This window comes from Protomyces lactucae-debilis, assembly GCF_002105105.1.
Source record: "Protomyces lactucae-debilis strain 12-1054 chromosome Unknown BCR37scaffold_7, whole genome shotgun sequence".
NCBI classification, from domain to species: domain Eukaryota; kingdom Fungi; phylum Ascomycota; class Taphrinomycetes; order Taphrinales; family Protomycetaceae; genus Protomyces; species Protomyces lactucae-debilis.
This window is the reverse complement of record NW_024467999.1, coordinates 577,875-589,700: the sequence shown is the minus strand read 5'-3', so window position 1 is coordinate 589,700 and position 11,826 is coordinate 577,875. Positions and strand designations below refer to the sequence as shown.

The window sequence follows — 11,826 nt, the reverse complement described above, 5'->3', positions numbered from 1 at the left end:
ATTGCGGCTGCACACTTCTTGAAGCCTCTTGAAGCTTGCGCCTCATGAACGCGCAGTTGATTGCTACCGTCTTTCTGGGCACAGTCCTGGTCTTTGTTGTCTTTGCAGGATGCCTTAGGAACATACTACTGCCATCTCTTCGTCGAAAGCTGAGACAGCAATCACTGCGCAGACGTACGCTTCTGCTGAGAACTTTTCGAAAGACAGTTGCCCGACCTGTAGTGGTAGGATTTTTTCATCCTTATTGCAATGCTGGTGGTGGCGGAGAGCGTGTACTGTGGGCAGCGATACGCTCTACGCATGCACATTTCCCAGAGACTTTTTGTGTGGTATTTACAGGGGATGTCGAGTCCAACCAGGATGCCATCATTTCTAGAGCTCGTGATGCATTTGGCATCGAAGTGGACGCCTCTCGCCTACATATTGTTCATCTCGACAAGCGCTATCTGGTCTCCCCAGAAACTTGGCCTCGATTTACGCTCATCGGACAATCACTCGGCTCTTTGCCGCTTGTGTATGAGGCCCTCACCGAGCTTGCACCCGATGTGTTCATCGATACAATGGGTTACGCTTTCACATACCCGCTTGTCAGTCATTTGCTGGGCATACCAGTTGCAACATATACGCACTATCCGACAATTTCTAGCGATATGCTCAACCAAGCGAATACCAGCGGTCTTCGATTGCTCTACTGGAAAGCATTTGCCAGGCTTTATGCTACAGTCGGTAGCTACGCGGACTTCGTGATGGCAAATTCTACCTGGACTCGCAATCATCTAGCATCGCTCTGGCACTGTGATGAAAGACTTTCTATCGTTTATCCTCCCTGTAACACGGCCACTCTCACTGCACTGCCGGTTAGCACAGCCCGCCAGAAGGCTATTGTTTGCTTGGCGCAATTTAGGCGTGAAAAGAACCACGAGATGATCCTCCGAGCATTCAGCAAGTTTTTGCAGCTTACGAGTGACCACGGAGACAAGCGTCTTGTCTTTATTGGGACTGTGCGCAACACCGCAGATCGCACTTGGATTGCCCATCTCAAAAAGTTAGCCCGCGACTTGCGTATAGATGCGCAGGTTGAGTTCAAAGAAGATGTGCCGTGGCCAGAGGTCGTTGAGACACTTGGGCAGGCTTACATTGGCTGCAATGCCATGTGGAATGAACACTTTGGGATCGGTGTCGTCGAATATATGGCTGCAGGTCTCATATGTGTCGTGCATGATTCTGCTGGACCGAAACTCGACATTGTCACTCCCTTCGATGGTGGCCCAACCGGCTTTCATGCGACAGATGAAGACTCGTTTGCAGATGCATTTTCGAAGGCGTTCAGTCTGCCAGAGGAGGCATGCATGCAGATGCGACGCCGTGCTCAGCAGGCTGCAGGACGATTTTCGGAGGACGTCTTTGACGGTGCGTGGCAGCAGTGCATGTCTCGGATTCTGCGCATGGAAAGAAGACACAGATTAGCATAAGCAGGCTCTACAATGAACATCAATGTCCTAATCTATTCTCGTTATGCATCTACCCTGAATCGATGATCTCTTGATTGCAAGTGTTTGTCAAAATCATTCAAGCTGAGCATGGCTCCTGCGCAATGGAGACATCGCACGCTCACTCCTGGCCCTTGGCGATCGCCGTCAGCACCTGCCGGGCGTATCACTGGTTCGAAGCGGTCTCGTGGGTAGCTTTCCTGCAATGCTTGCAACCGTTTCACAAGCCAAAGCGGCAGGTCTTTCGACGCCTCGAGGTGAGGCGAAGCGTGGGGATGTCTATGCTCTTGCAAGTGTTGGGCATAGCCACGCAAGCCATTCAATTGATTTTGTGAGGCGCGCATGCCTTGCTGAGCCAAGAATTCCCTCAGTCGAGGCACACGAAGTTTGACCAGAAACGAGGGCGAGGCACTCGTCGCGCGGGACCTCTCTTCAGAGAACGCGATCCTGGCAGAGGCTGCCAACAACCGTTGTGGTCTCGCAGGTTCGATGATTGAGCGGCCCGAACCCGTGGCGTAAGGCGATGATACCCCTTGGGCCTGATGTCCTTTCAGAGCATTACCACTCCGTTGACTCGATGCTTGCTGTGGGGAGACACCAGGATTCGAGTGTGCCGAGGTCAAGCCTCTCTGGTGTCTTGCCGATCGTGTCGAACGTTCCCCTACATCGCGAAGGCTGGCATCGTCCAAGATGTCGTCGTCCTCACTGCCATCCGCTTCCTCCATCGTTCCGGTCACAGCATCTCTGAGAATACCAAATTTGTTGGCCGTGCGCTCATCTTCTGGGATGAGCACTGAATTATGATATGGCGTTCTGTAGGTCTTTGGAAGATCATTGAGGTCTGGCAGGTTAGGTCCGCGCTTGGTTCTCGTTTGGCGGCGATTGCGTCGGACCTCACGTTCGCGCTCTTTTTCCACGCGCTCAAGCTGATCTGGTAGTAATTGAGAGAGGATGGGTGCAAAGTCATCCAGAAGATGTTTTGGCCGCTGGACATCGCCATTCAGGGAGTCCATGAGAGCATGCCGCATATCGCTGTCAGCAACAGCGAGCCCATCAAATGTGTGACCGACGAGAAAGAGAGACTTGGTGTAGAGCTGGCACTGTTCCCGTATGGCATGTGCAATTGCTGTTTGAAACTCTTGCGCCAAGCCGAGTTCAAGGCAGGTTGTTTGCGCGAAATGCTCTGGCTGATTATACTCGGCGTTGATGTCCCATTCGAATTGATCCACAAGATTGAGCCTGCCGATTGTGATATCGAGCTTGATTGGTATCCGAAGGTCGTCATCGCGGTGACTTGTATAGCTGTCGTCGGAGACTACACTTGTTTGCTGCGCGTGCTCTGGGAATTTGTGTGGATGAAAATCATTGAGCTGTTCAGCAATACTCCGCTTAATGCTTTCCACAAAGGGCGCCGGGGGGAGCTGGTAGTCTTCGCAAAGGTGGTCCGCAAATAAGCCGATGGGGATGGTATGGTCATTGAGGTTCCAAGTGAACGTGTCGCGGAGCTTATACTTTTCCGAGTCGAAATCCAGGCGGATGGGCACCAGTACCTCCTCTTCGAGGGCAACCTGCCTGAACTGTGCACGCGTAAAGAATATTTCCTTGAGATGCGACCGCGGTCTTTTGCGCTCCTTTGGATAGAGGATGCGGGGCTTGCCCTCAGTGCTTTTGTTTCCGCCAAGACCCGAGTAGCCTGGACCAAAGACGGCGGCTGCATGCGCTGCGCCAGCTGCTCTGAGCCTCTCTGCCTGCTGGAGTGTCTCGAGCTGCGCACGTCTGCGCCTGATATACGCGGCCGCCCTGTTGCGCTCGCGTTCTGTGGTGCGTGCATGAAGCTTGTCGCGGTGCGCATATATTTCAATGGGCACGTCGCTCATCCTTCCATTTGCAACGCGTGAGCTTGATGCGATGATGTGCGTGGGTGGGCCTGTTGTTCCCTCGCCTTCGGTCTATGCACCTGCTCTGCCTTTTCTTATTCTATTCCTTCCTTGCTGCTTTCTCCCTCTAGCTTTCTTTCCTTTTCTTCCTCTCTCTGTCCCCCTTGCTCTGGATCTCCTTGAGAGTGAGTAAGTGTGTGTATGTCTGACTCGTTCTTGCTTGTTGTCGCCTTGCCTTCACGTGTCCACCAGCGCCAGAAGTGAACTCAGAATTCAGGTGAAGCCAGAAGTTGAGCAGCAGCAGCAAAGAATGCAACAACCAACAACCAACCTCACCTCCTCCCGCCCCTCCTCCTCCAGCCGCACCCTTCCTCCCCTTATGCAGACCATCAAGTACGCTTCCCCATCTCCTCAACGTCATGATCCAGGCAGTGGCAGCGCCTTCTCTTCTAACGGGTACATGGGCTTGCAGCACACGCGATCCACCCCCGCCCTCGTCGTTGTCGCATGGGCTGTCGGCCAGCCCCCGCTGCCCATATGCAACGCGATCTATGCCCCTGGAGCGTCGACTCTGCCTTCTGCTTCATCTGGCAACTCTCGTGAATTGAATGCTAACACTTCTCAGGTGTGTCGTTGTTGTATGTTTCTACTCTTTTGCGCCAACAGCTCTGCGGCCGTTGTGCTTCTTGCGCAACGCAAGCAAACGCAAGCAAACGCCAGCAAGCCTCCCCTCCCGCTTTAATCCAGGCGCTCTAGAAGGCTAACCTTGTTTCACAGGGAGACGGAGCTGTGGGCAAGACGTGCCTGCTCATCTCGTACACCACCAACAAATTCCCCTCTGAATATGTGCCAACCGTCTGTATGTCGTTCATCTTGTGCTCAGACACAAAGAGAAGGACGAGAACTGACAATATTTAGTCGACAACTATGCCGTCACAGTCATGATTGGCGATGAGCCATACACGCTCGGTCTTTTCGACACAGCAGGTCAGGAAGACTACGACAGGCTGCGACCGCTTTCCTACCCACAGACCGATGTATTTCTGGTCTGCTTCAGCGTCACATCGCCCGCCTCGTTCGAAAACATCAAGGAGAAGTGGATCCCAGAGGTTGTCCATCACTGCCCAGGTGTCGCTTGTCTCGTTGTGGGGACGCAGTGTGATCTGCGCGACGATCCAGCAGTGATTGAGAAACTCTCAAGGCAGCGTCAGCGGCCCATCAGCATCGAGCAGGGGGAACGCTTGGCTAGAGAGCTAGGTGCAATCAAGTATGTCGAATGCTCAGCCCTGACACAGAAGGGCCTGAAGAATGTGTTTGACGAAGCGATCGTTGCGGCACTCGAGCCTCCGGCGACAAAGAAGAACAAGGTTTGATCACATATTCAGTCAGTCCATGCTAACATATCTCAGAAGAAGTCCAAATGTGCCATTGTATAGGATTGCTTCCATGTAAATTTTTCTTCCCTTCGGTCGCTCTCTTGCTGGCGGTGTTGTGCTTGCTGTGCGTTCCTTCGTGTCATCTTGTTACATGGCTTGCCAGGCTTTCTTTTCTATGCATTATATCTGCTCGTCATCAATTTGCCCCTCAATGCTGCATGCCATTGAAACATGGGGCATTTCCCCTGTGATTGGGATGACCACACCATCAACATGAGGAAGCTCGAGATCTAGCAGTAGACTTTGCTCGCTCGGCTACACAATCAAAACTAGTGACAGTAGCACAGCTGAAAACTGCTTCCAGGAATCCGGCAGAGCTGCCAAAATATGGCATGTTGAGCAAGGCTGGAAGAACCAGCAAGCTCACCCGCGCCATTGAGAGTAGCAATAGGTTGTATGCTCAATGAAGACTGAGTATGGTGTCGAGAAACACTTCCAAGCTTTACCGTACTCGATGGTCCAGTAATTCTTTGGACTCGAAGTGGCGATTCCATCGTCCAGAACTACAATCGACAACACCACTGCAGGCTAGATCCGATTATGTTAACCTCAGGGTTCTAGATCGCTTTCTGTGCTCAGGCTCATGAATGTGTTCATCATCAGTCTCAAGCTTTCCGAAACGGAGAAGCTCAGTATTGAATCAGCCATAGATCGGTCTGTCGTTTTTCAGAATTCGAGGCATCTTCCAATACAATGCATTGTCACCAATATTCTTACAGCCCAAAGGATCAAGCGTGAATGTCTGAATGTGTGGTCTGATGAGCCTGCCGGTGTAGTCTCACCAGCTGCATTCTTAGATCTATGCTCTACATGCGCAGATCAACCGCTCGAGGCAATTCGCCACGCTCTGCAAGCGGTCGTTCGTTTGAGAATAGAGCTCCCACGCAAAGTGAAGCATTCATATGTTCAACCTCAAGCATCAGACGAGCTGGTGCATCTGAGTCAGGCCATGGCATCATCGACGCCACGCCTCCTGCAGCATGAGTCGACGGAAGATCCAACGACAGCGCTCTTCCGCCAACAAGTGGAGTTGAGGTGCGCCGACACTAGCTGGCGCAACAAGTACGCCTGTCAGCGTCGCTCCCCCCTCATCTGCCCAAATCAGGCTCTGGTCGACTTACTGCGGAACTTGAAATTGAAATGGCAGATTGAGGACGACGAGCGGCGTGTAAGAGCATACAGTACCGCTATCGCTAGTATTAAAGCATATCCCATCAAGATCCAGACTGGGGAAGAAATCATGGAGCTTGAAGGATGCGGCCCAAGCTTTCTCAAAAGAGTCTGCGAATTCATACAAAACGGAAGCATCAAAGAAGTGAATGAGGCGTGGCAGAGTGAGGCACTCTTGACCAAATTCACATTCTGGAACGTCCACGGCCTAGGAGCCAAAGGTATCTCTCTTTGGTACAATGAACGTGGCTACAGGAGCCTCAACGATGCAATTTCGAGCAATTGGGATGCCTTAACGCGTCCGCAGCAAATTGGAGTCAAATACTACGATGATTTTCTCCTTATGATCGATCGCAGAGAAGTGGACATCATCGTCAAAATTGTTCACGACGTCGCTCAAGAAGTATTGGGTCAGTCTAGCCCAGTGAGTTCCACTTGTTGCGGTGGATATCGCAGAGGTAAGGCGCAAAGCGGAGACGTTGACGTTGTTCTGACGCATGTATCCATAAAGGACACTGCCCAAGCCCTGAGAAGCATTGTACAAAAGCTTGAAAGCACTTTGTTTGTCCAGGAAGTCATCTCTGAGCGTCACGAACGAGACGGCAGTAAGCAGCACCTTTCAGGCTATGCCGTGGGCTTGGTAGTTTGCAGATTGCCGGAAGGCATCGAGAAAGCCAAACAGAAGCTTCCTATGCGGCGTTTGGATATCATCGTCGCCCGACCAGATAATTACATCTCGGCGATTCTTGGGTGGTCAGGCTCCATCACATTCGAACGAGACTTACGTCTCCATGCTCGCAATACACTTGGCATAAACTTTGATTCTACCGGTCTCACCACTTTAGACGAGCCACGGCAGCGGATTGACTCGTCTGCTTGGACTTGGGCGCCAGGGCTTGAAGTCGAGGCTCTGGAAATGCAGCTTTTCAAACGTTTGGACTTGGAGTTCATTGAGCCAAGATTTCGCAATGCAGATTGAGGGATCGGCCTGGCAACGGCTCGTTGTGGCAACAAGGTAAAGTACAGTGGTACACTGTGTCATTGTCAGATATGATGGATAAAATAGGAACCGGCTTCAAAATCGTGTTCTCTGTAGATATCTCATATGATGCGTTATCAAAGCTAGTTCCCAGTAGCACCTGCGAAGAATTGCCGCAAGGTGGAGCAAAGTAGCTCTGGCAAGTCGTCGACATTCTGAATGATGAGGAAATTCTCAAAAGCAGCGGCAAATTCTTCCATGTAAGACTGGATCTTGAGTGTCTTGGCTCCATTCTCTTGAACGACCGTTTTGACCTGGCTCATCTTCATGATAGAGCTCTTCTTACTGCCATGAACCATATCAAGCACAACAAAGACCACCATGATGTGCTCCTCGTGTGCTTGTCGAAGCAGACGTCTGATGCCCGCGTGGTCCTCACAGATTCCGTCAGAGATGATGAACTGCAGCTGCCACAGATCTTCGGCGGCATTCGACTGAAGAGAGCGTGCAGTCCTGAATGATTCGAGTGACTGTGCAGCTAGCGCCTTGATATTTGTTTGATTCTGGTCAAAGCTAAAGCTGCCAAAGACGCTTGCCCCCGCCTCGCTGGAGAATGAATCCTTGAAGTCATGTAAAATTTCAGGGCGAGCGCCGAACTTGACGACTGAGATGCTGCCTACCTCGAGAATTGACAGAGCGGTGGAGACCAGAGCGACAGTGTCAAATGCTAGATTCACAGAGTCAGATTCCGCCATAGACTTGCTATCATCGATAGCGAGCATGACTTGATATTGACGTTTGCTTGGCTTATTGCGACGCAGCCAGATCTTATCCTTTTTGAATTGACTCGCAATATAGGGAATGATACGTCGCATGTTGAGCCGTTTGCCAGTTCGAAAGTCACCTCGCAATCGAGTTGCCAAAGTAGGCTCTAGGATGAGGCGCAATTGCTCACAGAGGCTATTGGCCAGATCTCGTGTTGCTCGTTCGTGTTGCTGCCAGACGCCAAGGGCAGATTCTATCGGCAAGGCTTCTGACATTTCCATGTCGTTTGCTTCATCATGTTCACTTGCCGCTGGGGAAGGGTCGCGTTCATTAGGATCTTGAACCAATTGGATTTGCTCGCCCGGGTAATCTGCATCCACGCCAGGATCGTTGTCACCTTTTTCGGGCTGCGGCTCAGGTGTTGCCTCCGCTTCGTCTAAAATCTCAATGTCACGCATCGGCCCTTCCTCTTGCTCTGGGAATGGTCGATCTCGTGAGGCCTGGTGCAGATCTTGCTCGCCCTCGGCAGGGCCCATAGCTTGATCATTGGTCTCGTTCTCTGGGCCCACATGCTCAACATTGTCAAGATCCGTCTCGCCTGTTGGCGCGTCTTGTGCCTCACTTTCTTGAGGAGAAGCATCCTGAATATGGAGCATGCGACGAAATCTTTCCAATTGATCTCCCAGACTGCGAAGTTGGTCTGCATTATCATTTTGAGATGCCTGCGGCGGGATGTCCTTCTCAGGCGCTCCTGCATGCACTGCTGAATCTTCGTGGCCAGGAGCACCATCGAGATCATGCTCAACTTTTTCAGCTTCAGGCATAGCAGAGTTGGGTTTGTCTTTCTCCTCGTGTCCGACAGTACCCTCGGCTGAATTGTTTGCGTCTTTGGACGCATCGCTTCCAGCCTCCTCCACACCTGTGCCTTCTTGTTGGTCTGAAGAATCTTTCTTTTCATCAGCAATCTCGTCCGCGGGAACAGTCTCGGAAGCGTCCATCTCTTGATCAGATGTCTCATCTTGAATGTCATCCGGATTGCTCTCGTTCTTCATATCATCTTGGCTAGCATCATCATCGATTTGCAAATCACCATCGATTTCATCGTCACCTGCGTGCTCAATTTCCTCATTCTCTGATAAACCCATTTCATCGTTGTCGACAGACTGGGCATCGATTTCGGGATCTTCAGCGACTTCGTCCAAGTCCAGTTCCTCAGGTAAGTCAAGATTTTGTGCTTCAGGAAGTGGATCCTGGCTATCATCAAACGCATCATCCTGGTTTGGCTGATCATCCGCTTCATCTTGCACATCGTCATCCTTAAGTTCCTTCGACGCGTCCTCATCCTCCGGCTTGTCTTGCTTGTCCTCATTTTGAGGTTCTGTAGACTGCTGCTCATCTTTTTGGTCAACAAGGTCAACCTGTCCGCCTTGCTTGGAATCCCCGTCCTGCTTATTATCGTCTTTGTCTCTGGCTGAATTGTCCTCTTCTTCATCCCACATCTTCTCGTCGACAGCAGTAGGATCCGCATCATCCATGGTGCCTACCTCTTCGTCGAGATCAGCTTCATCCTCGTCTTGAGATCCTTCTTCATCCGAATTCTCGCCAGCCACAGATTCCAGATCGCCTCCCACGTCGTCATCAAGCTCCTTGGCTTCCGTGTCGCCAGCTTCATCCTTGTCTTGCGGTTCGCCAGAGTTGTCGAGATCGCCCATGTCTTCGTCGTCCTCAATGTCTTTTGTGATGTCCTCATTACCTTGCCCATCCGCGAGACCAGTCCCTTCTGTTGTTTCTGTGCTCTCATTTGGTTGTTCTTGTGGTGGTTGTGGACCGCAAAAGCCATCCTGAGCAATTGCCTTGAAGGAACGGCCTACGAGATAGGCAGATTTGGCCACTTGCTCAGCGAAGAGTCTGAAATAGGTCTCGCTATTATCGCAGGCAACCTCAAAGGCATGGAATATGGGTCCATAGACCGTACACATCTGTATTACCAGATTTCGGCTCGCCAGATCTGGTGAGGAACAAGCCGCGATCACATTAGCCTTCAGCCTGGACAAGCGCTCATTGATATGCCTCAAAGACATTGCAGCCAAACGCCGAACATGAGTATGGTGATTCACGGAGAGCCAGAGCGTATCCTCTTGGTGAAATGAAAACTTGGAAACATTCTGCACCGCTGTAAGCATCGCATCGCTTACAGCTCGAAATTCGCCATCAAGCGCGATAGGATCGGCATCTGAGACGACCATAGGCTCTGTGACGACTGAACAGACGCAGTCTAAAGCATGAATCATAGATTCAAAGTGATGAGCCATGGTAGGCCACAGCTGCTGCAAGTTGTGAATCCTGACTTTAGAATCCTGACAAGTTGAATTGAAGTTTGCTATGGCCCTGATCGCAGCATCATCCGCAATGGTGAGCGAGGTGGCTGCTGCAAGAATTGGGCCACCAGAAACGGCAATTTCCTGAAGCATCTGCTGCCATTTAGGATCTTGCTTCAATGTGAGATGTCCTGATGTCAGGAAAGTGTGCCCACCACATGCTAGCTCGACAAACTTAGCGCATTCGATAATCTGCAGATAAGATTGCGCCGCAGCAGCCAAACAGTCCAGAGCCTCGTTGTTTGAGGAAGTCATCAAGGAGAATTTTGATACCTCGTTTGTAGCTTCAGCAAGCTGGTAGAATGCCTTGGTTTCTCGCTGGAGATCTTTCCGTCTTCTAGAGAATGACTCGAGAGTAGCTCTGTGTTGTAAAACGAGATTCAACAGGAAGTCGAAGAAGCCGACGCCGCGTTTTACTTCAGCTGTAGTAATATCTTCAGAGTGTTCCGAAACAATAGATCGAATCTGCGGCAAAATATCAAGGATACAATGTAAAAGCTTGTCGAGACTTCGATTGCTTGATCCGGGAAGCGCTCTAGTGTTGAGAAACAGCGCTTCTTGAGACCGTTGCTCTTGTAGCTTCTCAGGCTTCATCGACGCTCTGAGACCCAGCATCTTCAATTCCTTGAATGTGTCGCTCAACAACTTACGCTTGCGATTTTTGAGATGTTTGACCATTGCCTCTTCCTCCTTCTTATAAGACACAGGCGTTTCCTTGCGGAGTGTTTCCATGTACGTCAAGGTATCGTCAATGAGTGCGACGAGCTTGTTTCGTCCAGGCTTGTCCCTGAGCATCAATGCATGGAGGCGGAAGGCAGTACGCTGCGGCTCGAGAAATCTGACTGGTCTAGACACTCCATGGTTCTCCACTTGAGCAAAGGTCCTCGTAGTGGTTGCAAGACCGACCGCCCGGGCTGGAGGCGCAAGGACCAGACCAGCGTTCAGCGCCTGTCCAACTGAGGTGTTGAGAACGCGACGGAATTTATGCACGAGCTTGTAAAGCTGGCGATGTGACCTCCGAGAGCTTTCTCGCAGGGCGTAGACATTGGTGTCCTTCCAGCTGGCGAGCTTGATGATATCTGATACTTCCTTTGAAAGAACTTTCCGCTCTCGTGAGATGTACTCAGCGACCACGCTTTGGTATTCTGAAAAGTAATTGGCGATGTTGCAGACGGCCATGGCGAATGCTGCATGTCCAGTCCTATCGCGTGCAAGCAACTGCAAGTGAAGCGCAAAGGCGTTGAGATAATTTAAACGGCCGGCAAATTGGCCAGCTGACGCACTCCTGATGTACTGGAGTATTGCATCCAATGTCTCAATGACCCATCGGTCGTCCAGTTCGTCTTGTTGGCTAGGCACGAGGATCATCAGCTCGTACAAATTGTACCATGTCGAAGAATCAGCCCGGCGGACAGAGATTTCTTCAAGCTGGAATAAACGAGGCCAGCAGCTGAGCTCAAAGCGGCGCCACTCGACGATTTTGGACCTGACTTCCTCGAGCAAGTCCGCGATAGTGTACTCGCGACTCGCCACTTCTTGCCACTGTGCCATCATTGCGAAAGTCTGTTCAAGCATCGTCAACATCTGCGCGAGGGCAACTGTAGTGGGCAGTTTCAGCAGACGATCCACGGAGTCAAGAAGATCTGCCAGAGTAGCGTGCTCCGGCCAAGCCTCTACCAGAGCTGAGATTCGTGACTGCAAGCGCAGCAGCATTGGAACCACTTGCTTAGT

At 51.2% G+C, this 11,826-nt stretch overlaps 5 protein-coding genes across 5 annotated transcripts; 3 read left to right on the top strand and 2 right to left on the bottom strand.

Annotated features, from left to right (window-relative positions):
• Positions 1-44: 44 nt before the first annotated feature.
• Positions 45-1,472, top strand: BCR37DRAFT_402462 (uncharacterized protein; the record flags this gene model as incomplete). Its single annotated transcript, XM_040871913.1, has 2 exons — positions 45-174; positions 208-1,472. The coding sequence occupies 2 exons, from the start codon at positions 45-47 to the stop codon at positions 1,470-1,472; spliced, it is 1,395 nt and encodes a 464-aa protein (XP_040726205.1).
• An 806-nt stretch (positions 1,473-2,278) lies between these two features.
• BCR37DRAFT_346327 (uncharacterized protein) lies at positions 2,279-3,367 on the bottom strand (the record flags this gene model as incomplete). Its single annotated transcript, XM_040867679.1, has 1 exon — positions 2,279-3,367. A coding segment is annotated over one exon (1,089 nt), but the record flags the coding sequence as incomplete, so codon positions are not given.
• Positions 3,368-3,700: 333 nt separating this feature from the next.
• On the top strand, positions 3,701-4,816 carry BCR37DRAFT_366891 (P-loop containing nucleoside triphosphate hydrolase protein). Its single transcript, XM_040868289.1, has 5 exons — positions 3,701-3,760; positions 3,993-4,005; positions 4,145-4,226; positions 4,286-4,734; positions 4,777-4,816. The coding sequence occupies exons 1-5, from the start codon at positions 3,747-3,749 to the stop codon at positions 4,801-4,803; spliced, it is 585 nt and encodes a 194-aa protein (XP_040726203.1). The 5' UTR covers positions 3,701-3,746; the 3' UTR covers positions 4,804-4,816.
• A 1,041-nt stretch (positions 4,817-5,857) lies between these two features.
• On the top strand, positions 5,858-6,808 carry BCR37DRAFT_334567 (uncharacterized protein; the record flags this gene model as incomplete). The annotated part of the gene is made up of 1 exon (XM_040867145.1): positions 5,858-6,808. A coding segment is annotated over one exon (951 nt), but the record flags the coding sequence as incomplete, so codon positions are not given.
• A 2,369-nt stretch (positions 6,809-9,177) lies between these two features.
• On the bottom strand, positions 9,178-9,696 carry BCR37DRAFT_346137 (uncharacterized protein; the record flags this gene model as incomplete). Its single annotated transcript, XM_040867666.1, has 1 exon — positions 9,178-9,696. A coding segment is annotated over one exon (519 nt), but the record flags the coding sequence as incomplete, so codon positions are not given.
• Positions 9,697-11,826: the final 2,130 nt, after the last annotated feature.

Bases quoted from the DNA above. Each gene is read 5' to 3' on its own strand.
- BCR37DRAFT_366891 (XM_040868289.1), top strand. The intron at 4,227-4,285 runs GTATGTCGTTCA...GACAATATTTAG, and splicing joins TGAATATGTGCCAACCGTCT to TCGACAACTATGCCGTCACA. The intron at 4,735-4,776 runs GTTTGATCACAT...AACATATCTCAG, and splicing joins CGGCGACAAAGAAGAACAAG to AAGAAGTCCAAATGTGCCAT.